A 23,164-nucleotide genomic window follows, 5' to 3' on the forward strand; every position below is an offset into this window, starting at 1 on the left:
TCCTTATAGACTGAGGTGTCAGCAGGGCCTCACTCCTTCTGGAACTGCTGAGCTGTGTAGTGCCCCCATGTCCTTATAGACTGAGCTGCCAGCAGGGCCTCTCTCCTCCTGGAACTGCTGAGCTGTGTAGTCCCCCATGTCCTTATAGACTGAGGTGTCAGCAGGGCCTCACTCCTCCTGGAACCGCTGAGCTGTGTAGTGCCCCCATGTCCTTATAGACTGAGCTGCCAGCAAGGCCTCTCTCCTCCTGGAACTGCTGAGCTGTGTAGTGCCCCCATGTCCTTATAGACTGAGGTGTCAGCAGGGCCTCACTCCTTCTGGAACTGCTGAGCTGTGTAGTCCCCCATGTCCTTATAGACTGAGGTGTCAGCAGGGCCTCACTCCTCCTGGAACTGCTGAGCTGTGTAGTGCCCCCATGTCCTTATAGACTGAGGTGTCAGCAGGGCCTCACTCCTCCTGGAACTGCTGAGCTGTGTAGTGCCCCCATGTCCTTATAGACTGAGGTGTCAGCAGGGCCTCACTCCTTCTGGAACTGCTGAGCTGTGTAGTGCCCCCATGTCCTTATAGACTGAGGTGTCAGCAGGGCCTCACTCCTTCTGGAACTGCTGAGCTGTGTAGTCCCCCATGTCCTTATAGACTGAGGTGTCAGCAGGGCCTCACTCCTCCTGGAACTGCTGAGCTGTGTAGTGCCCCCATGTCCTTATAGACTGAGGTGTCAGCAGGGCCTCACTCCTTCTGGAACTGCTGAGCTGTGTAGTGCCCCCATGTCCTTATAGACTGAGGTGTCAGCAGGGCCTCACTCCTTCTGGAACTGCTGAGCTGTGTAGTGCCCCCATGTCCTTATAGACTGAGCTGCCAGCAAGGCCTCTCTCCTCCTGGAACTGCTGAGCTGTGTAGTGCCCCCATGTCCTTATAGACTGAGGTGTCAGCAGGGCCTCACTCCTCCTGGAACTGCTGAGCTGTGTAGTGCCCCCATGTCCTTATAGACTGAGGTGTCAGCAGGGCCTCTCTCCTCCTGGAACCGCTGAGCTGTGTAGTGCCCCCATGTCCTTATAGACTGAGGTGTCAGCAGGGCCTCACTCCTTCTGGAACTGCTGAGCTGTGTAGTGCCCCCATGTCCTTATAGACTGAGCTGCCAGCAGGGCCTCTCTCCTCCTGGAACTGCTGAGCTGTGTAGTCCCCCATGTCCTTATAGACTGAGGTGTCAGCAGGGCCTCACTCCTCCTGGAACCGCTGAGCTGTGTAGTGCCCCCATGTCCTTATAGACTGAGCTGCCAGCAAGGCCTCTCTCCTCCTGGAACTGCTGAGCTGTGTAGTGCCCCCATGTCCTTATAGACTGAGGTGTCAGCAGGGCCTCACTCCTTCTGGAACTGCTGAGCTGTGTAGTCCCCCATGTCCTTATAGACTGAGGTGTCAGCAGGGCCTCACTCCTCCTGGAACTGCTGAGCTGTGTAGTGCCCCCATGTCCTTATAGACTGAGGTGTCAGCAGGGCCTCTCTCCTCCTGGAACCGCTGAGCTGTGTAGTGCCCCCATGTCCTTATAGACTGAGGTGTCAGCAGGGCCTCACTCCTCCTGGAACCGCTGAGCTGTGTAGTCCCCCATGTCCTTATAGACTGGTGTCAGCAGGGCCTCTCTCCTCCTGGAACTGCTGAGCTGTGTAGTCCCCCATGTCCTTATAGACTGAGGTGTCAGCAGGGCCTCACTCCTTCTGGAACTGCTGAGCTGTGTAGTCCACCATGTCCTTATAGACTGAGGTGTCAGCAGGGCCTCACTCCTCCTGGAACTGCTGAGCTGTGTAGTGCCCCCATGTCCTTATAGACTGAGCTGCCAGCAGAGCCTCACTCCTCCTGGAACTGCTGAGCTGTGTAGTGCCCCCATGTCCTTATAGACTGAGCTGCCAGCAGAGCCTCACTCCTCCTGGAACTGCTGAGCTGTGTAGTGCCCCCACGTCCTTATAGACTGAGGTGTCAGCAGGGCCTCACTCCTCCTGGAACTGCTGAGCTGTGTAGTGCCCCCACGTCCTTATAGACTGAGGTGTCAGCAGGGCCTCACTCCTCCTGGAACTGCTGAGCTGTGAAGTGCCCCCATGTCCTTATAGACTGAGCTGCAAGCAGGGCCTCTCTCCTCCTGGAACTGCTGAGCTGTGTAGTGCCCCCATGTCCTTATAGACTGGTGTCAGCAGGGCCTCTCTCCTCCTGGAACTGCTGAGCTGTGTAGTGCCCCCATGTCCTTATAGACTGAGCTGCCAGCAGAGCCTCACTCCTCCTGGAACTGCTGAGCTGTGTAGTGCCCCCATGTCCTTATAGACTGAGCTGTCAGCAGGGCCTCACTCCTCCTGGAACTGCTGAGCTGTGTAGTCCCCCATGTCCTTATAGACTGAGGTGTCAGCAGAGCCTCTCTCCTCCTGGAACTGCTGAGCTGTGTAGTGCCCCCACGTCCTTATAGACTGAGCTGCCAGCAGAGCCACACTCCTTCTGGAACTGCTGAGCTGTGTAGTGCCCCCATATCCTTATAGACTGAGCTGCCAGCAGAGCCTCACTCCTCCTGGAACTGCTGAGCTGTGTAGTGCCCCCACGTCCTTATAGACTGAGGTGTCAGCAGGGCCTCTCTCCTCCTGGAACTGCTGAGCTGTGTAGTGCCCCCATGTCCTTATAGACTGAGGTGTCAGCAGGGCCTCTCTCCTCCTGGAACTGCTGAGCTGTGTAGTGCCCCCCATGTCCTTATAGACTGGTGTCAGCAGGGCCTCTCTCCTCCTGGAACTGCTGAGCTGTGTAGTGCCCCCACGTCCTTATAGACTGGTGTCAGCAGGGCCTCACTCCTCCTGGAACTGCTGAGCTGTGTAGTGCCCCCACGTCCTTATAGACTGAGGTGTCAGCAGGGCCTCTCTCCTCCTGGAACTGCTGAGCTGTGTAGTGCCCCCACGTCCTTATAGACTGAGGTGTCAGCAGGGCCTCTCTCCTCCTGGAACCGCTGAGCTGTGTAGTGCCCCCATGTCCTTATAGACTGGTGTCAGCAGGGCCTCACTCCTCCTGGAACTGCTGAGCTGTGTAGTGCCCCCACGTCCTTATAGACTGAGGTGTCAGCAGGGCCTCTCTCCTCCTGGAACTGCTGAGCTGTGTAGTGCCCCCACGTCCTTATAGACTGAGCTGTCAGCAGAGCCTCACTCCTCCTGGAACTGCTGAGCTGTGTAGTCCCCCATGTCCTTATAGACTGAGCTGTCAGCAGGGCCTCTCTCCTCCTGGAACTGCTGAGCTGTGTAGTGCCCCCATGTCCTTATAGACTGAGCTGTCAGCAGAGCCTCACTCCTCCTGGAACTGCTGAGCTGTGTAGTCCCCCATGTCCTTATAGACTGAGCTGTCAGCAGGGCCTCACTCCTCCTGGAACTGCTGAGCTGTGTAGTCCCCCATGTCCTTATAGACTGAGCTGTCAGCAGGGCCTCTCTCCTCCTGGAACTGCTGAGCTGTGTAGTGCCCCCATGTCCTTATAGACTGAGCTGTCAGCAGAGCCTCACTCCTCCTGGAACTGCTGAGCTGTGTAGTCCCCCATGTCCTTATAGACTGAGCTGTCAGCAGGGCCTCTCTCCTCCTGGAACTGCTGAGCTGTGTAGTCCCCCATGTCCTTATAGACTGAGGTGTCAGCAGAGCCTCACTCCTCCTGGAACTGCTGAGCTGTGTAGTGCCCCCATGTCCTTATAGACTGAGCTGTCAGCAGAGCCTCACTCCTCCTGGAACTGCTGAGCTGTGTAGTGCCCCCATATCCTTATAGACTGGTGTCAGCAGGGCCTCACTCCTCCTGGAACTGCTGAGCTGTGTAGTGCCCCCATATCCTTATAGACTGGTGTCAGCAGGGCCTCACTCCTCCTGGAACTGCTGAGCTGTGTAGTCCCCCATGTCCTTATAGACTGAGGTGTCAGCAGGGCCTCTCTCCTCCTGGAACTGCTGAGCTGTGTAGTGCCCCCACGTCCTTATAGACTGAGGTGTCAGCAGGGCCTCTCTCCTCCTGGAACCGCTGAGGTGTGTAGTGCCCCCATGTCCTTATAGACTGGTGTCAGCAGGGCCTCACTCCTCCTGGAACTGCTGAGCTGTGTAGTGCCCCCACGTCCTTATAGACTGAGGTGTCAGCAGGGCCTCTCTCCTCCTGGAACTGCTGAGCTGTGTAGTGCCCCCACGTCCTTATAGACTGAGCTGTCAGCAGAGCCTCACTCCTCCTGGAACTGCTGAGCTGTGTAGTCCCCCATGTCCTTATAGACTGAGCTGTCAGCAGGGCCTCTCTCCTCCTGGAACTGCTGAGCTGTGTAGTGCCCCCATGTCCTTATAGACTGAGCTGTCAGCAGAGCCTCACTCCTCCTGGAACTGCTGAGCTGTGTAGTCCCCCATGTCCTTATAGACTGAGCTGTCAGCAGGGCCTCTCTCCTCCTGGAACTGCTGAGCTGTGTAGTGCCCCCATGTCCTTATAGACTGAGCTGTCAGCAGAGCCTCACTCCTCCTGGAACTGCTGAGCTGTGTAGTCCCCCATGTCCTTATAGACTGAGCTGTCAGCAGGGCCTCTCTCCTCCTGGAACTGCTGAGCTGTGTAGTGCCCCCATGTCCTTATAGACTGAGCTGTCAGCAGAGCCTCACTCCTCCTGGAACTGCTGAGCTGTGTAGTCCCCCATGTCCTTATAGACTGAGCTGTCAGCAGGGCCTCTCTCCTCCTGGAACTGCTGAGCTGTGTAGTCCCCCATGTCCTTATAGACTGAGGTGTCAGCAGAGCCTCACTCCTCCTGGAACTGCTGAGCTGTGTAGTGCCCCCATGTCCTTATAGACTGAGCTGTCAGCAGAGCCTCACTCCTCCTGGAACTGCTGAGCTGTGTAGTGCCCCCATATCCTTATAGACTGGTGTCAGCAGGGCCTCACTCCTCCTGGAACTGCTGAGCTGTATAGTGCCCCCATATCCTTATAGACTGGTGTCAGCAGGGCCTCACTCCTCCTGGAACTGCTGAGCTGTATAGTGCCCCCATATCCTTATAGACTGGTGTCAGCAGGGCCTCACTCCTCCTGGAACTGCTGAGCTGTATAGTGCCCCCATATCCTTATAGACTGGTGTCAGCAGGGCCTCACTCCTTCTGGAACTGCTGAGCTGTATAGTGCCCCCATATCCTTATAGACTGGTGTCAGCAGAGCCACACTCCTCCTGGAACTGCTGAGCTGTGTAGTCCCCCATGTCCTTATAGACTGAGGTGTCAGCAGAGCCTCTCTCCTCCTGGAACTGCTGAGCTGTGTAGTCCCCCATGTCCTTATAGACTGAGGTGTCAGCAGGGCCTCACTCCTCCTGGAACTGCTGAGCTCTGTGGTACTCTGTGAGGTCTTTATTGTCTGCACATGTCTCTGCTTACTGTACACCGCTGGGGAATATGTCGGCGCTATAGTGTCGGTGCAGCGCCTCCACTGGGCACCTGACGCATTACACAGCGCCCATGGAAAGCAAAGGGTTGTGTGCGTCCGGTCCTCCAGAGAGGAGACAGTGGGAGCAGCACTGACACCGCCGGCCGGAACAGGGCGCAGCACTCCTCCAGAACCGCACTCATTCATTACCAGCGCCATTGTATGGAGAGGAACAGTCCGGCAGACTGCGCCTCCTACCTGGGACTCCCGGGGCACGTCTGGTTCCCACAATCCTCGGTCTCACTCATTCCCTCCTGCTCTCCGCTAACCAGCAACAATGGCCGGGGCGGGGAGGAAAGCCCCGGAAGGTCATGCAGTCAAAAACACCATGGCTCGTCGGGAGTTGTAGTTCTGACGCTGCATGAATTACAGGTAGGATGACAAGTTTAAAACTACATTTCCCGGCATGCCACCGTTCTTATGACAGCCGCTAAGCCGTCCAATCACATAACGTTTTGGTCTGCACGCTGATAAAGCCGCAGCCTATAGAGAGGGACCCAACGTAACAAACATGGCCGCCCATAGTAGTGTGATGTGGACGTACATAAACGCCCACTTATCCACGCCCACTAAACCACGCGGCGACGGCTCTGAAAATTGATTGGGTGAGGCCAGAAAATCTTCTCCTCTTTGGCTAAGCCACGCCTCTCCTCCCATTCATTGGTCCTTCCTGAACAACTCGCTTTCGGGATAGGACCTCCTCTGGCAGTGGGCGTGGCAATGAAGCAGCTGGCCATGGAGGGTTTTCTGCTGAAATGGACTAATTACTTGTCTGGTGCGTACAACAGCCGGGGTGCGGGCAGTGAGGGGGCAGTGTGCGGGCAGTGAGGGGGCAGTGTGCGGGCAGTGAGGGGGCAGAGTGCGGCTCGTGTCTGCAGGCATCTATCTAGGGGCACCTCTAAACGGCAATGCTGGGACTTGTAGTTCTGTGTTGGCGCAGCACAGGTTTTTCAGTATGTTGCTGTCCTCCAGCATTGCCCCTGTATACGGAGCCAGTGACTGCAGACGGGGAGACTGTGAGGGGTTTCTGACATTTAGTCGTTTCGTTACGGCCAAATCAGAATGTAGGAGGCAAACAATGGAAAATGGCACACATAGCTGCCTCCACTAGGTGGCAGCAGAGAGACAGCTTCCCTTCCTTCCTTCCTTCTGGAGGAGAGCTAATTTGCATATGTGTTGATGTTATGGGGACAGGGGTCTCTGTAGAATGTTGTACCAGTAAGTGGCTGATCTCTGGTGTGACGGTCTCTGTAATTGACGTGTAATGCCGTCTGTGCTCTGCGTCTGTGTATTTATGGGGACGTTCTGTCCCTCGCCCCTAAAGTAAACATGGCATCTTATGGGCCCGTACACTCGCAGGAAAATCTGTCAGACCGGGCAGCAACAAGGTAAAGAAACAACGTTTGGGTCTCGATTCATTGTTTGCTGTTTTTTTACGCCCCCGTTAGGGCAGGCGCAGACCACTGTATGTTCTCCAACTGAGAAAAGCGGTGCGGAGGTGGAGAATGGGGAAAACAAAGCGTTTCTCACATTCTCCATTCTGTCAGTCCGTGACATTAGCCCTCACTTGGATGTTTACCCCGGACGTGCCCACCTCATTGGATAACATGGGGCGAGTGCGATCCCCGCGCAGACCAATCCCAGGCCGTCTGTATGAGCAGACGATAATTGCACAAAGATTATCAGAATAGAACACGTATTCGTGAATTTTGCTCAGAGTCAAAAATGGTCTTTTTTTTCTGTGACTTTTAGAACAAAAAGTAACATCTTTTTCAAAAGCTTGCAAAAGAAAAAAGTACAAAATACCCAAAAACGCAACAACAAATAATCGCGCTTTTTAGGTCACTTTTTTTCTTTTTTGACTTGTGGTTTTCAGACTTTTTTCGTGTCAAAGTTCTCAGAATAGATGAATGTATGAATTTTGCGCAAAGGCCAAATTTGACTTATTTTTCTATCTTAACTGATTTTATGACATTTAAGTGGGAAAAATCGCACATTTTGCAAAAATGCATCCTAGAAGGTTATGAGATAGGAATACCTCTTGTAAGGATGCGCCCATTGTGATGGGACATTCAGGACCCCGGCTCTTGTGATGGGAGAGGGTCCACGCTGTGAAATCTTCTTGAAGGGTTATGCCAGCAGGTGCTGAAGGATGCTGAGGATGGGTCATCCATCATGTAGAGTCACATCACAATCACGACTAGGTGGTATACAGCCCGCTGGTTGGTTAGTATACTGCCCGCTGGTTGGTTAGTATACTGCCCGCTGATTTGTTAGTATACTGCCCGCTGGTTGGTTAGTATACTGCCCGCTGGTTGGTTAGTATACTGCCCGCTGATTTGTTAGTATACTGCCCGCTAGTTGGTTAGTATACTGCTCGCTGGTTGGTTAGTATACAGCCCGCTGGTTGGTTAGTATACTGCCCGCTGGTTGGTTAGTATACTGCCCGCTGGTTGGTTAGTATACAGCCCGCTGGTTGGTTAGTATACTGCCCGCTGGTTGGTTAGTATACTGCCCGCTAGTTGGTTAGTATACTGCTCGCTGGTTGGTTAGTATACAGCCCGCTGGTTGGTTAGTATACTGCCCGCTGGTTGGTTAGTATACAGCCCGCTGGTTGGTTAGTATACTGCCCGCTGGTTGGTTAGTATACAGCCCGCTGGTTGGTTAGTATACTGCCCGCTAGTTGGTTAGTATACTGCTCGCTGGTTGGTTAGTATACAGCCCGCTGGTTGGTTAGTATACTGCCCGCTGGTTGGTTAGTATACTGCCCGCTGGTTGGTTAGTATACTGCCCGCTGATTTGTTAGTATACTGCCCGCTGGTTGGTTAGTATACTGCCCGCTGATTTGTTAGTATACTGCCCGCTGATTTGTTAGTATACTGCCCGCTGGTTGGTTAGTATACTGCCCGCTGATTTGTTAGTATACTGCCCGCTGATTTGTTAGTATACTGCTCGCTGGTTGGTTAGTATACTGCCCGCTGGTTGGTTAGTATACTGCCCGCTGGTTGGTTAGTATACTGCCCGCTGGTTGGTTAGTATACTGCCCGCTGGTTGGTTAGTATACTGCCCGCTGGTTGGTTAGTATACTGCCCGCTGGTTGGTTAGTATACTGCCCGCTGGTTGGTTAGTATACTGCCCGCTGGCTTGACGTTATGGGCGTCTTATAGCTGCCCATGATCTGGTCTGTAAGTCTGTCAGTAGATAGAAATCTTCATTTGATTGTCACTATTAAAATGTGCCACTTCTTGTTGTCTTCTCCTGTGATCAGGTTGGCAGCCACGTTACTTCGTGCTGGACGGAGGCATCTTGTCCTACTATGACTCGCAGGATGATGTGGGGAAAGGGAGCAAGGGCAGCATTAAGATGGCCGTGTGCGAGATCCGAGGTAATATGTGCTCCTGTTACACAATACTACTGATCCTATCCTCTCTTCCATGGCAGCCGGGCTGTGCCTGGCATCTTCTGCCACCCTGGGCTCTTCGGAAGCTTAGTAGGCCCTGCAGCTTTATGATGTACAAGCACTAGGAGTTGAGGATAATTGTTTGTTTTTTTTCATTGATTTTATATCAGCTAGGCATGACCAAAAGGTATAAGAACATTGATTAAGCTCTAAGAGCCTGTTCACATGTAGCGTTTTTGCTTCTTTGTTTTCACACAAAAAAACGCTGCATTTTATAGTAGTGGCAAGATAAAAAAGATTTAGAAAATCTCATTCACACAATGCATTTTTTTCTTGGGTTTTATGAGCTGCGTTTTTTGTTGTTTTTTTTCAACCACGGCATTTAAATTCTTTCACCCTTTCTTGCAGTTTTTTTTTTACCCATTCAGATAATGGATTTCCATACCATACCAATAATCTTATTTCTCATTATGCTCACTTATATAGCGCCATTATATTCTGCACCACTTTACAGACACTATGATCACTGTCCCTATTGGGGCTCAAAATCTAGATTCCTTATCAGTATGTCTTTGGAGTGTGGGAGGAAACCGTAGAACCACCCAAACTCGGGGAGAACATACAAACTCCTTGCAGATGTTGTCCTTGGTGGGATTTGAACCCAGGACCCCAGTGCTGCAAAGCACCAGTGCTAACCACTGAGCCACCTTCTGCCCATCCCCTTGGATGATAGCCCTTATATAGGCCTGTAGCAGCATATGGCGCCCATAGGCTTCCATGGTAAGAAGGTATAGCGCACAACATACCTATATGCTGATACATGTAAAGCATACGCTTGGACATATACATAGGGGGCGCATTCACCCCAAGTCCGGACTTCTGATCTGTTCCTGATTTGTGGAGCTTATTGTAGATACTGAGAAGTGATACATGGAGGGCAGGAAAAAAGTTGGACACTGATTCATTTGTAAAAGTGCACATGAGTGGGTATGTTACACTAGATTTATATAGATTATTTATTAATGTAGATTTTTGGCCTACATATGCCATAAGCTCTATCGATGGGAAGTATGTAATCTAAGAACTGAATATAATGCCTAAATACAGGTCTGCGGCTTTGGTCTTCTCTGTGTCTCTGCACTGATTCCCTTTACTTGCAGTGCACCAGGCTGACAGCTGCCGGATGGATCTGTATATACCTAAGGAGCAGTGCTTTTACCTGCGCGCAGACAGTGCAGCCGACAGGCAGAGGTGGCTGGTGGCCTTAGGATCAGCCAAAGCTTGTCTGGGAGACATCGCAACTCAAACGTCTAAAGGTAAGCGGGAATATAGTAACATAGTAACATAGTTAGTAAGGCCGAAAAAAGACATTTGTCCATCCAGTTCAGCCTATGTTCCATCATAATAAATCCCCAGATCTACGTCCTTCTACAGAACCTAATAATTGTATGATACAATATTGTTACGCTCCAGGAAGACATCCAGGCCTCTCTTGAACCCCTCGACTGAGTTCGCCATCACCACCTCCTCAGGCAAGCAATTCCAGATTCTCACTGCCCTAACAGTAAAGAATCCTCTTCTATGTTGGTGGAAAAACCTTCTCTCCTCCAGACGCAAAGAATGCCCCCTTGTGCCCGTCACCTTCCTTGGTATATCTGTAGGGATAACCAAGAAAACTGTCAGCACTGCGCTACGTGGGTATGGGAGAATCAGAATTTAGGCCAGGATCTTACTAGAATAGGTTTTCAATCATCCACAGGATGGTCCTGTACACACAGTGAGAATACCTGCACGTATGTCATACAGGACCTACAGCGGATCTCAGGTCTTACTGGTTCTCTTTGTGCGGAAATGCAAACAAACTGGTTCAAGCTGCTGCTCATGAAAGTGCTGACAGTGTCGGGTGGTGTGTGAGAACGGAGAAACCTCCAGGGCTTATTCCTATGTTATAAAGTGACAGTATACAGATAGGATCTGCAGCAGTTTTTGATAGGTGTTGTGACCTCCCCCCCAATTTATTCCAGAAATGAATGGGCTGCAGCATTAGTGTAGAGTCGCATGCCCTTCTAAGTTTTCCCTGCGCAGCGCTGCTCCCAGCCACTCAGGTGTGCAGCATCCCGCCATAAGGAGAAAACAGCACTAAGCCAAAGTTGTGACCCCTTCACATCTCTGCGTTAGTGGGGGACCCTCATAGATCAGAAAGTGATTGCATAGAATTTAACTTTATTGCCTGTGAAATACCGAAAAACAGCCCTTTCCCCGTTGCCCCCCGTCCTAATTCCCCACCCACCAAAACCCAAAACATGCTACATGAATATAACCAATGTTATAGAAGAGTTAAAGGTTGAATTACATCCATCCATCCATAGTACATCATAAATAGCAAGTTATGGGCAAACTGACTTATACCCGGGTTCTTAGACATACATCAACATATATTCTGCACCATTTCCATTCTGCTTCTCCAAATTAAAATACACAAAGACCCGAAATTCTGTCTCTGGACAACACAACAGGGCTAGAACTGACCCGTCCAGCCACGAAGACTAAATATCCCTCTTTGTATTACTTCTCTGCCTTTCTCGCACTCTCTTTTTGTCTCCCATTCTCTTGTGCCCGCTCTCTTGCGCGCCCCCGCTCTGTCCCTCTCTTGCGCGCCCCCGCTCTGTCCCTCTCTTGCGCGCCCCCGCTCTGTCCCTCTCTTGCGCGCCCCCGCTCTGTCCCTCTCTTGCGCGCCCCCGCTCTGTCCCTCTCTTGCGCGCCCCCGCTCTGTCCCTCTCTTGCGCGCCCCCGCTCTGTCCCTCTCTTGCGCGCCCCCGCTCTGTCCCTCTCTTGCGCGCCCCCGCTCTGTCCCTCTCTTGCGCGCCCCCGCTCTGTCCCTCTCTTGCGCGCCCCCGCTCTGTCCCTCTCTTGCGCGCCCCCGCTCTGTCCCTCTCTTGCGCGCCCCCGCTCTGTCCCTCTCTTGCGCGCCCCCGCTCTGTCCCTCTCTTGCGCGCCCCCGCTCTGTCCCTCTCTTGCGCGCCCCCGCTCTGTCCCTCTCTTGCGCGCCCCCGCTCTGTCCCTCTCTTGCGCGCCCCCGCTCTGTCCCTCTCTTGCGCGCCCCCGCTCTGTCCCTCTCTTGCGCGCCCCCGCTCTGTCCCTCTCTTGCGCGCCCCCGCTCTGTCCCTCTCTTGCGCGCCCCCGCTCTGTCCCTCTCTTGCGCGCCCCCGCTCTGTCCCTCTCTTGCGCGCCCCTGCTCTGTCCCTCTCTTGCGTGCCCCCTCTCTGTCCCTCTCTTGCGCGCCCCCGCTCTGTCCCTCTCTTGCGTGCCCCCGCTCTGTCCCTCTCTTGCGCGCCCCCGCTCTGTCCCTCTCTTGCGCGCTCCTTCTCTTGCGCACCCCCGCTCTCTCCCTCACTTGCGTGTTCCCACTCTATGTCACCCTATATACATATATATATGTGTGTGTGTGTTCTTTTCTGTTGAGATGAATCACTTCATTTTATGTGTGAATTCCTTCAGCAGGACGAGGTGAGTTTTCCTGCCAATGCCGTGCAATGAGTTTCCTAGTCCTACCACATTCTGGCTATGGCTATTTTAGCATAGCAGGTTTTGTCAGATTGAGGGAACTTTAAAAATGTTATTTATTTTAATTTTATTTAAAATTAAGGTAAGTTATCCTGTAGCTCTACTCGATTTCTTAAACTTAACATGGACAAAACAGAATTCATCATCTGTCCACCATCTTATTCAACCTTCCCAACAGACCTATCCATTAAAGTAAATGGCTGCTCACTCTCCCTAATTCCGCAAGCTCGCTGCGTCTGGATAACCCTGGACTCTAATCTCTCTTTCAAACCACACAAGCCCTTTCCACTTCCTGCCACCTTCAACGCAAAAATATTTCCCAGATCCGCACATTCCTTAATCAAGAATCTGCAAAAACCCTAGTTCAACTTCATGCCCTCATCATCTCCCGCCTCGACTACTGCAACCTCCTGCTCTGTGGCCTCCCCTCGAACACTCTCGCACCCCTCCAATCTATTCTAAACTCTGCTGCCCGACTAATCCACCTGTCCCCCCACTATTCTCCAGCTTCTCCCCTCTGTCAATCCGTGCACTGGCTCCCCATTACCCTAAGACTGCAGTTCAAAACCCTAACCATGACGTACAAAGCCATCCACAACCTGTCTCCTCCATACATCTGTGACCTCGTCTCCCGGTACTTGCCTACACGCAACCTCCAATCCTCACAAGATCTCCTTCTCTCCTCTCCTCTTATCTCCTCTTCCCACAATTTCATACAAGATTTCTCCCGCGCATCACCCCTACTCTGGAATGCTCTACGTAAACATATCAGACTCTCACCTACCATGGTAACCGTCAAAAAGAACCTGAAGACCCACCTCTTCCGACAAGCCTACATCCTGCACCGATCCACCAAACTGCTGCATGACCAGCTCTACCCTCGCCTACTGTATCCTCACCCATCCCTTGTAGATTGTGAGCCCTCGCGGGCAGGGTCCTCTCTCCTCCTGTGCCAGTCATGACTTGTATTGTTCAAGATTATTGTACTTGTTTTTATTATGTATACCCCTCCTCACATGTAAAGCGCCATGGAATACATTTTGATATAATAAATAATATCTGTGTTTCCTAGATGTGCTGCCCGATAATGAAAGTCTTAGCCGAAAACTGTCAGAACTGCGACTCTTCTGTGATCTGCTCATGGGGCAAGTGGCAGAAGTAAAGGAAGCATTGACTACAGAAGAGGCAGGAGCTGCGCCAAATACGGAGGTAAAAACTGCACTAGGAAGCAACCAGGACGCCATCATTGTGCCATCCAATGGTTTTCATGGACCCATAGATTTACATTGCCGAGCCTGATCCATGGCTCGGATCAAAAACGGACAAGTCTTTGTTTGGTTTTTTTTTTGCAGATTTTCAGTCCATAATACCACATGGACATATGAACAGTCACATAGAACTCAAACCCAGTACAGTTTATCTGTGGAAAAACCAAAAATGGGTAGAACATTTCGTACATGTCAAATGGAGATCTGAGAATCCACAGACAGAAGTAGTGAATCTGCAGCACCAGCTCCCTCCTATCCCTCCTGCTTTTGGATTCACTAAAAACAAACAGTTTTATTTGTGAATCTTTACAGAAACCAGGGAAGAAAGAGGAACAGTAAATGTTCACATTTAATATTAATTTATGCAGCAAAAATATACAAAAGGTATGCTTAACCAGATTGATTCATTTAGAAAGTGCACTATTTTTAAATAAATTGTGAAAGAGGGGGAAGGCTCACATAGATTAACAAATCAATGGGGGTTATTGATAACAGAGGAAGATGGAGGAGAAGCTACTTTTTATTTTTTGTCCATCTGCCTCCGAGATCCATCTTTACTCGTATAAATGGGTGCCCCAGTCTTACAGTGATCAGTGATGCACATGTTCGGACTATTCCACTTATCAAAAAAAAACATTTTATGTAAATTTAATTTCTATCTATGTCCGAAATTACAGCTATTGTGTTATCTCATGGAAGCTAATGGGACCGGCGAGGCTTTGTGTAGGGATTCAGCTACAAACTGACTGATTGTGCAGAGCAAATGTGCTTATTCTCCGTTTTTTGCCTGCAGTTACACAGATTCATGTGATCTTTATGTGAGCGTTTCTTTATTAAAAACCATTGTAACCAAACCGGTTTCGCGGTGTCACCTGTTTTTATATTGAAGGTAACATAATTGCTGAAACTCTGCTTTCCGGCTGACCGGCGCTGACAGTGCAGAGGAAAGCACAGCGCCGGAGGGTACCGTCACACTGAAACAACGCTGCAGCGATACGACAAAGATGTCGATCGCTGCAGCGTCGCTGTTTGGTCGCTGGAGAGCTGTCACACAGACAGCTCTCCAACGACCAACGATCCTGAAGTCACCTGGTAACCAGGGTAAACATCGGGTTACTAAGCGCAGGGCCGCGCTTAGTAACCCGATGTTTACCCTGGTTACCAGCGTAAACGTAAAAAAACCAAACACTACATACTTACCTACCGCTGTCTGTCCCCGGCGCTGTGCTTTCCTCTGCACTGTCAGCGCCGGTCAACCGGAAAGCAGAGCAGTGACGTCACCGCTGTGCTTTCCGGCTGGCTGGTGCTGACACAGGATGCAGGAGGAGTGCAGAGAAGCAGAGCGCCGGAGGACAGACAGCGGAAGGTAAATATGTAATGTTTTTTTTTTTTACGTTTACGCTGGTAACCAGGGTAAACATCGGGTTACTAAGCGCGGCCCTGCGCTTAGTAACCCGATGTTTACCCTGGTTACCAGTGAAGACATCGCTGAATCGGCGTCACACACGCCGATCCAGCGATGTCAGCGGGAAGTCCAGCGACGAAATAAAGTTTCAGACGATCTGCTACGACGTACGATTCTCAGCGGGGTCCCTGATCGCAGTAGCGTGTCAGACACAGCGAGATCGTAACGATATCGCTGGAACGTCACGGATCCTGCCGTCCTAGCGATCAAAGTGCCACTGTGTGACGGTACCCTAACTCGTGGGTAAATGACACGGAGAAAGTTGGACCCTTTCTCACCATTTATCAGATGGCACTGTTGCATTTTGTAGATACCACAGTATCTGTGCAGTTTTCAGTGGTGGAGCTTCCCATAGTCTTTGGCATTACCACGGCTGCATGTCTAGCGGCTGATCGACAGCCTCATGTAAGGATTGCCTGTTAGTCAATCCCTACATATGTTGCTGCTATTGAACATTCGCGAGACATGCAGCCGCAGGGACTCGAACATATTTTTCGAGCACGCTGAAGACACTCGGTTAGCCCCCGAGCATGCTCAGATAACACTTTTATCCAGCACGTTCGCTCATCACTTAAGGTACCGTCACACTAAGCGACGCTGCAGCGATACCGACAACGATCCAGATCGCTGCAGCGTCGCTGGAGAGCTGTCACACAGACAGCTCTCCAGCGACCAACGATCCCGAAGTCCCCGGTAACCAGGGTAAACATCGAGTTACTAAGCGCAGGGCCGCGCTTAGTAACCCGATGTTTACCCTGGTTACCATCGTTAAAGTAAAAAAAACAACCGCTACATACTTACCTACCGCTGTCTGTCCCCGGCGCTCTGCTTCTCTGCACTCATCCTGCACTGGCTGTGAGCGCCGGGCAGCCGGAAAGCAGAGCGGTGACGTCACCGCTCTGCTTTCCGGCCGCTGTGCTCACAGCCAGAGCAGAGAAGCACAGCGCCGAGGACAGACAGCGGTAGGTAAGTATGTAGCGGTTGTTTTTTTTACTTTAACGATGGTAACCAGGGTAAACATCGGGTTACTAAGCGCGGCCCTGTGCTTAGTAACCCAATGTTTACCCTGGTTACCAGCGAAGACATCGCTGAATCGGCGTCACACACTCCGATTCAGCGATGTCTGCGGGGAGTCCAGCGACGAAACAAAGTTCTGGACTTTCTTCCCCGACCAGCGACAGCACAGCAGGGGCCTGATCGCTGCTGCCTGTCACACTGGACGATATCGCTAGCGAGGACGCTGCAACGTCACGGATCGCTAGCGATATCTTCTAGTGTGATGGTACCTTAAGTCCTAGCTGTCACAAAAATAATGAAATAATGTATTAAAAGCAACATTTATTTGCAATTGTACCTATGTATGAAACTTGCTAGGCTCGTATGTTGGCTCGCCAGAACTAGTACTTGTGTTTCTCGACTGTTGTATATCGGACCAGAGAATATTCCTGGAGTGGAAAACTAATCAAAATCAGGCTTGAAGTGTAAGCCTAGAAGTGAATGTATAAATTAAAGTAAAAATATTGTTCACTATTTTTATAAGGACTATACCGAAAAGACTGCAGACGAACGGTCTGGTAGGAAACCTGCAGAGAACACAATGGGTTAATCTGCGTATGAGTGCCATTTTTGTCTGGTGACCAGCAGAAGCCGGTCTCTTTAGCGTGGGTGGGACTAAGCATCTGCAGGCTGGGCACTGGGGGGAGGCTCCTGCTGCAGCAAGTTGTCTCACTGCCACACACAACAGTCTGGATAGGTGCACATGGTTGAGCTGCTGAGATTCAGAGATTTATTTTTTTTCATTTCTCAGTTTTTATTACAATACAAGACAAAATAAGATCAAACATTAATGGAGGATTTGGTGGGAGGTCTGTGCCTTTTCTGTGTTTAGTCTTCCTTTACGGCTATACCACTTGAAATCTGGCATATGTTAGACAATGACACTAGAGCTTGCGGCTCAATAGCTTTAGCTCCTGCCTGTGAGGTTGAGGGTTGTGGGTTCGTGACCTGTGGAGACTCACAAAAAAAGGAAAAATTACATATATTAGAAAATGTAATATAATTTCTACAATCATGGTGAAACAATGCGGGAATCTGTAACCCCGCAATTAGAAATGGATCTGCTCTATTGGTCTGACCGTAAATGGATGTTGTATATATACATTTGTTCTGGGAGATTAGTCTTTTGTATGAGTCACTATTTTTGTTCATCTCATTAGGACCATGGAAACAAATGTCTGCCATTTACTAGACTTAAAGGACTAGTCCAATGATGGAAAAATATTTAGAATTGAGAGTCCTCAGTGGTTGATACCTTTTAATGGCTAACTTTTTTCAGTTAGCCATTAAAAGGTATCAACCACTGAGGACTCCAAATTCTAAATATTTTTCTATCCACTGGCTAACACGGTACCAAGATATATTTCTTTCCTGTAGTCCAATGATGGACATTAATGGCATATCCCTAGGATGTGTGGTAGGTGAGGGTCTTAGATTAAAGGGGTTGTCCGAACAAAGCAAAATTGATAGATCCATTGTTAAAGGTTTTTTTCCCAACTTTAGACGTTATCATCTGTCCATAGGATAGATATTACCTTTGTGATTGGTGGTGGTCCGCTCTGCAGAGCCCCTTCTAAACGTACAGTGGCTAATTAAGCACACCACCGCTCCATTCATTGTCTGTGGTACTGCTGGAAAAAGCCGAGTCCAGCACTTGGCTATTCCCATCAGTGCCACAGAGAGTGACTGGAGTGGGGATGTTCATGATCAGTCACTGTACATGTAGAAGGGGCTCTACAGTCCTGTTCTCAGGATCTGTGGGGGTTTTAAGCTGTTTGCCCCCCATGATAAGGAATATATGTTATCCTATGGACAGATGATAATTTTTAGAGAGCTAATCCCATCTTTTTATGTTTCAGCCATTGTCAGATTATTTCCTTTTTGTTTCTATGATGCAGAATTTACAGTAAGAGCTGTGTAGAAATGTTTTAGGAATGTTTTTCTTTTCTTCTTTTTTAGAAAGTTAATACAGCGTGCTCCAACCTGCAGGGGACATGTTCTTATATCTGTTCTACATTAGATGAATGTATAACGTACGTCAACACTAACCTGCATCTGAATAAACAAGACCCCCCTCTGCCAGTCTTACCAGGAGATGTGGTTGGCACCAGACTGCCCCAGAGTCGAAAGGTATGGTTATCGACTATATAATTGTCTAAGGGTCACTTCCGTCTTTCTGTCTGTCCTTCTTTCTGTCACAGATATTCATTGGTCGCGGCCTCTGTCTGTCATGGAAATCCAAGTCGCTGATTGGTCGTGGCTGCCACGACCAAATCAGCAACGGGCACAGTCCGGAAGAAAATGGCCGCTCCTTACTCCCCGCAGTCAGTGCCCGGCGCCCGCATTCTCCCCTCCAGTCACCGCTCACACAGGGTTAATGCCGGCGGTAACAGACCGCGTTATGCCGCGGGTAACGCGCTCCGTAACCGCCGCTATTAACCCTGTGTGTCCCCAACTTTTTACTATTGATGCTGCCTATGCGGCATCAATAGTAAAAAAAAAAAAAATGTAATGTTAAAAATAATAAAAAAAACCAAAAAACCTGCTATTCTCACCCTCCATAGTCCGCCAAGCCGCTCGCGCCGGCCGCCATCTTCCGTTCCCGTCGATGCATTGCGAAATTATCCAGAAGACTTAGGGGTCTCGCGAGACCGCTAAGTCATCTGAGTAATTTCGCAATGCATCCTGGGAACGGAAGATGGTGGCAGTCGCTCGCGTATCGCCGGAGCTTCGGTGGATCCGAGGGGGTGAGTATATAACTATTTTTTATTTTAATTATTTTTTTAACAGGGATATGGTGCCTACACCTCTGTATACTACGTGGGCTGTGTTAGATACCGCGTGGCTGCTATATACTACATAGGCAGTGTTATATACTATGTGGGCTGTGCTATATATTACGTGGCCACTGTTATATACTGCGTGGGCAGTGTTATATACTACGTGGCTGCTATACTACGTGGCTGTTATATACTGCGTGGGCAGTGTTATATACTACGTGGCTGCTATATAGTGCGTGGGCTGTTATATACTACGTGGCTGCTATATACTGCATAGGCAGTGTTATACTACGTGGCTGTTATATACTGCGTGGGCAGTGTCATATACTACGTGGCTGCTATATAGTGCGTGGGCTGTGCTATATATATTACGTGGCCAGTGTTATATACTGCGTGGCCTGTGTTATATACTACGTCACCTGTGTTATATACTGCGTGGGCTGTGTAATATAGTACGTGGCTGTGTTATATACTGCGTGGCCACTGTTATATATTGCGTGGCCTGTATTAACGCATCGGGTATTCTACAATATGTATGTATATAGCAGCCACATAGTACGTAGCACAGGCCACGTAGTATTTGTCTGCTATATACTACATGGCTCCTATATACTACGTGGCCTGTGCTATATACTATGTGGCTGCTATATACATACATAAATACATATTCTAGAATACCCGATGCATTAGAATCGGGCCACCATCTAGTACATTACATAACTGTGATACGATATCTCCACTCTGACACCTCTGCCATCTTGTGTCTCCATTGTCTTCTGACCTACATAGAAACCGATTATTTGTACGCTTGTACCTGTCGGTGGTGGGTGAGGATGAAACCTGGAGACACCAGGGGTAATATCCTAGCTGTAGGACTGACAACAGAAGAGATTACAGATGAAAGTAGTCAGCAGAACATTGACCCTCTCTCCACCGCCCATAGGAGCATGCTAGGAGGTCTACATCTGCACTAGATGGTTTGGATCAGTCTTGGTCCCTCACCCTACCACTTAAATCCTCACTTTTTTACACATAACTTCTTAACCTATTAGTGGATTTATTTATTTTTTTTTTTGCATTGTTTTTATTAGGTAAAGCGTTCACTCAGTCAGCCCGTTGAGTCAACACCACCAAGGTGAGCATGCAAGCAAAGGAATATTTGCCGTACTGTTCAATATCTCCATTCATATCGGAGTCATCCTTTCTATGATGAATTGCCGTCTCTAAGAAACTGATGCAAATGTTCCTTCTGTCTCATAGGACTTCTAATTCGCTAAGGCAGAGTGATGGCCGAACTGTCGTTAGGAATCTGGAGCAAATGGCACTAAGGTTACATACTAGAGAGCAGCAGTACGTGCCATCCAGTAATGGAGCATCAGGATAACAGGACTCTGAATAAGGTGAGGGCCATACCCACCATTGAGGTGGTTTGCTATCAGGCCTCTGGAGAAGAGGGGGCACCATTCTAGGTTGGCTGCATCCTCTTTTAAATGATCTAAAGGATGATGGTAGGCCAAAAAGATAGAAAGTCCAAGCTAGTTAGGGGTACAGTAGAGTGGTAACCACCAGTGCAGACAAATTCACTGGTTAAATAGATTAGTTAATATGTGACCTTGCAAGAACTGATTTGGGGTAAAATAGACTATAATGAGAATAACTTAGTACCACCCGGCTTATTTTGGATCACCCTCCACAAAAATGGTGGGTTTTTTCCCCTTCTATGTAGAATGCCTGACAAGTAATGGTGCCACAGTGTTAGTATCAGTGCCACCACCATGCTCCTTCCATGCATCCGGACTGGCTGGCAACACCTTGCCTGAACTGTATTTGGAAGGGACGTCCAATATACTTTGTCTTTGCTTGCCAACGGTGCTGGCAGTGTGAAAAGTCATATTTGTCACATATAAATATATAACTTGGCACCCAACTTTTGTTTAATTTGAAGATTTTTTTTTTAATGCAGTCCAGCAAAAATAAACAACGTTTCGGTCCTCACTGGACCTTCATCAGGAACTGCGATGCATGATCAAAGAGTGCATAATTAAATGAGAATATACATACATGACAATGTCATTGGTGCAAAATCATTCAAAGACACAAGTAACAAATACAAAATCATAATAACTACAACAGCCAATCTGGCGTGATCTCCGTGCTCCGAAGCAAAGAAAGAATAAATGGAGAAAAGAGAGACTGATCATCAAGAAGTACACCTGACTGCTAGGTGCTGTTTAAATCCCAATATGGTGGAATATAGGATAGGCTACAGGGCTAGGTAATGTGGCTATATGAAGAGTACAGGGTGTGGTGGCTCAGGTAAGGGGTAGGAGTGAGGAGACATACTGTTGCTATGGTGGGAATAATCACTGTGTACTTGCGAGTACTATAGTGGGTTCGTGACCGTGTATAGAGCCTAACCAAACAAAAGTAAAAAATAATGCAAAGGATAAGTGTAAGAATAATTTTATGGAATGCATATATGATGTATAGCTGTAGTGATTATGTCACTGACCGAAAACTCCCAGGTAAGGCAAAAGGTCACTGTATTACTTTATAATGAGTCCCGAGGAACCTATAATCAAAATTAAAATGAAGGCATAATTTGTCATACACAGCTGATGATTATAGGAAAAAAAAAAGTTGGTTTATATTGCTCACTGGTAGAGATCTGGTGCCTGGGTGAAGGCGCTCCCTCCGTGTGTAATAGTGGGTACACTACCACCAGCCGTCTGTTAGGGAGTGTAGATGTTCGCTATAAGGCCCCAAGGTTTCTCTATGTAACGGGTTCGCCCTATTGACAACAATATTGTTATGGTCATAGGAACTAAGGGTGAGTCCCGTGGGAGATGGATAAGTGTGCGTCCTTACCAGTGGTGATTCAATGGGCGGCGTGACGATCTCTCCAATGCGGCATCCACCGCTTGTTGTGTGAGCTATAGTGTCGGTGGGGCGCTGTATATAGAAAAGGGGCGGGACTAGACGCGTCACAGGAAGTGACCTGTGTGCTCCACCCTGTGTAGACTAGCGTGTCAGCGCCATGTTTGGTGAGATCAGTGCTGGATCTAATGCACTGTGTGCTCTATTCTGTATGGACTTATACCCCGGGCGCCATCTTGGGTGGGATGGACGCTGGTATCACTGTGCGGTGAATAGAATAGCTATGTGAGAACTAGTGGACGGTGTTCATTATAGCAGTCAGGTAGAAAAGGGATATTTCAGAAGGACGAATCAAGGAGAGAGGTGGCGTGGTGCATTCAATACAGGCGGCTCTGTGAGAAGAGAAAGGCAATGCGATTAATACAATGACTAACTGTATTCCACATTAAACAAACAGTATACAAACAGTATATATTGGGAGGTGTGGCTCGCATCTACTAATCACTGGATGATATAACTTCCATTAGTTGTGGACAGTACTGTAAATCGAATACCCTTTTTAATACATAACACATAGCATGAGATCACTAGATGTCCTAGTATTTAATACTGTTAACCAGTGTAGATGTTAGTGATGATAGAGGTCATAGATGTATATGTGAAGGGGTTAGGGTGGCCGTTATTATCATAGGAAGGACTGTAAGTCATACTCCCTACTGAGTCCCTTGGGGGAGAGAGTCTGTAGTTGATGAATCCAATAAGACTCCCTCCTCTTTAGTATTTGGATCCGATTTACCCCCCCCCCCTCCTTGGAATGGGAATTTGTTCTGTGACTTGGAATTTCAATTGGGCAATTGTATGACCTCTAGTGATAAAATGAAATGGGATCGGAAGTAACATGTTCTTGCAACGTATAGTAGATTTATGTTTTGAGATGCGATCTTTTATAGGTTGTGTCGTTTCTCCTATATACAAAAGACCGCAGGGACACTTGATCAAGTATACTACGTAGGAGGAGTCACACGTGGAGTAGTCCTTAAATGTATACCTCTTCCCTGAGTGTGGGTGAGTAAAGCAATCACCCTTTTGTACATTATTACACTGGTTTCCGTGCAGACATGGATATGTGCCCACCTTGGGGGAGTGGAGGAACCTCTGTGTGGACGAGCGAGTCCTGGTTTTTATGTCTGCTCGTACTAGTGAATCTCTAATGTTAGGAGGGCGTTTATAGCATGGTAGAAATGGAGAATGAAATTCCCTAACGTTAGGGTATGCTGTCTTAAGGATATTCCAATGCTTCCTTATTGTGCGATTCACCCAGGCACCAAAT

The 23,164-nt window shown here is 49.1% G+C and overlaps 2 protein-coding genes across 3 annotated transcripts in view; one reads left to right on the top strand and one right to left on the bottom strand.

The window, feature by feature from the left end:
* Positions 1 to 5,751, bottom strand: part of TARBP2 (TARBP2 subunit of RISC loading complex) — a 41,850-nt gene extending 36,099 nt beyond the window's left edge. The window contains exon 1 of one of the 2 annotated variants that reach the window (XM_069758744.1): positions 5,623 to 5,751. In XM_069758744.1, coding sequence (XP_069614845.1) covers positions 5,623 to 5,672 — 50 coding nt within the window. In that variant the 5' untranslated portion in view covers positions 5,673 to 5,751. Of the gene's footprint in view, positions 1 to 5,574 lie in introns of both variants that reach the window. The other variant, XM_069758745.1, reaches the window with a different exon arrangement.
* A 357-nt stretch (positions 5,752 to 6,108) lies between these two features.
* Positions 6,109 to 23,164, top strand: part of LOC138670947 (pleckstrin homology domain-containing family A member 3-like) — a 29,447-nt gene continuing 12,391 nt past the window's right edge. Inside the window, exons 1-7 of the mRNA XM_069758746.1 lie at positions 6,109 to 6,199; positions 8,693 to 8,809; positions 9,985 to 10,140; positions 13,461 to 13,597; positions 18,137 to 18,307; positions 20,049 to 20,092; positions 20,218 to 20,357. Of these exons, the coding sequence (XP_069614847.1) occupies positions 6,145 to 6,199; positions 8,693 to 8,809; positions 9,985 to 10,140; positions 13,461 to 13,597; positions 18,137 to 18,307; positions 20,049 to 20,092; positions 20,218 to 20,341 (804 nt within the window). The 5' untranslated portion in view covers positions 6,109 to 6,144 and the 3' untranslated portion in view covers positions 20,342 to 20,357. The remainder of the gene's footprint in view (positions 6,200 to 8,692; positions 8,810 to 9,984; positions 10,141 to 13,460; positions 13,598 to 18,136; positions 18,308 to 20,048; positions 20,093 to 20,217; positions 20,358 to 23,164) is intronic.

The sequence above is a fragment of the Ranitomeya imitator genome, chromosome 3 (genome assembly GCF_032444005.1).
Source record: "Ranitomeya imitator isolate aRanImi1 chromosome 3, aRanImi1.pri, whole genome shotgun sequence".
NCBI lineage: Eukaryota > Metazoa > Chordata > Amphibia > Anura > Dendrobatidae > Ranitomeya > Ranitomeya imitator.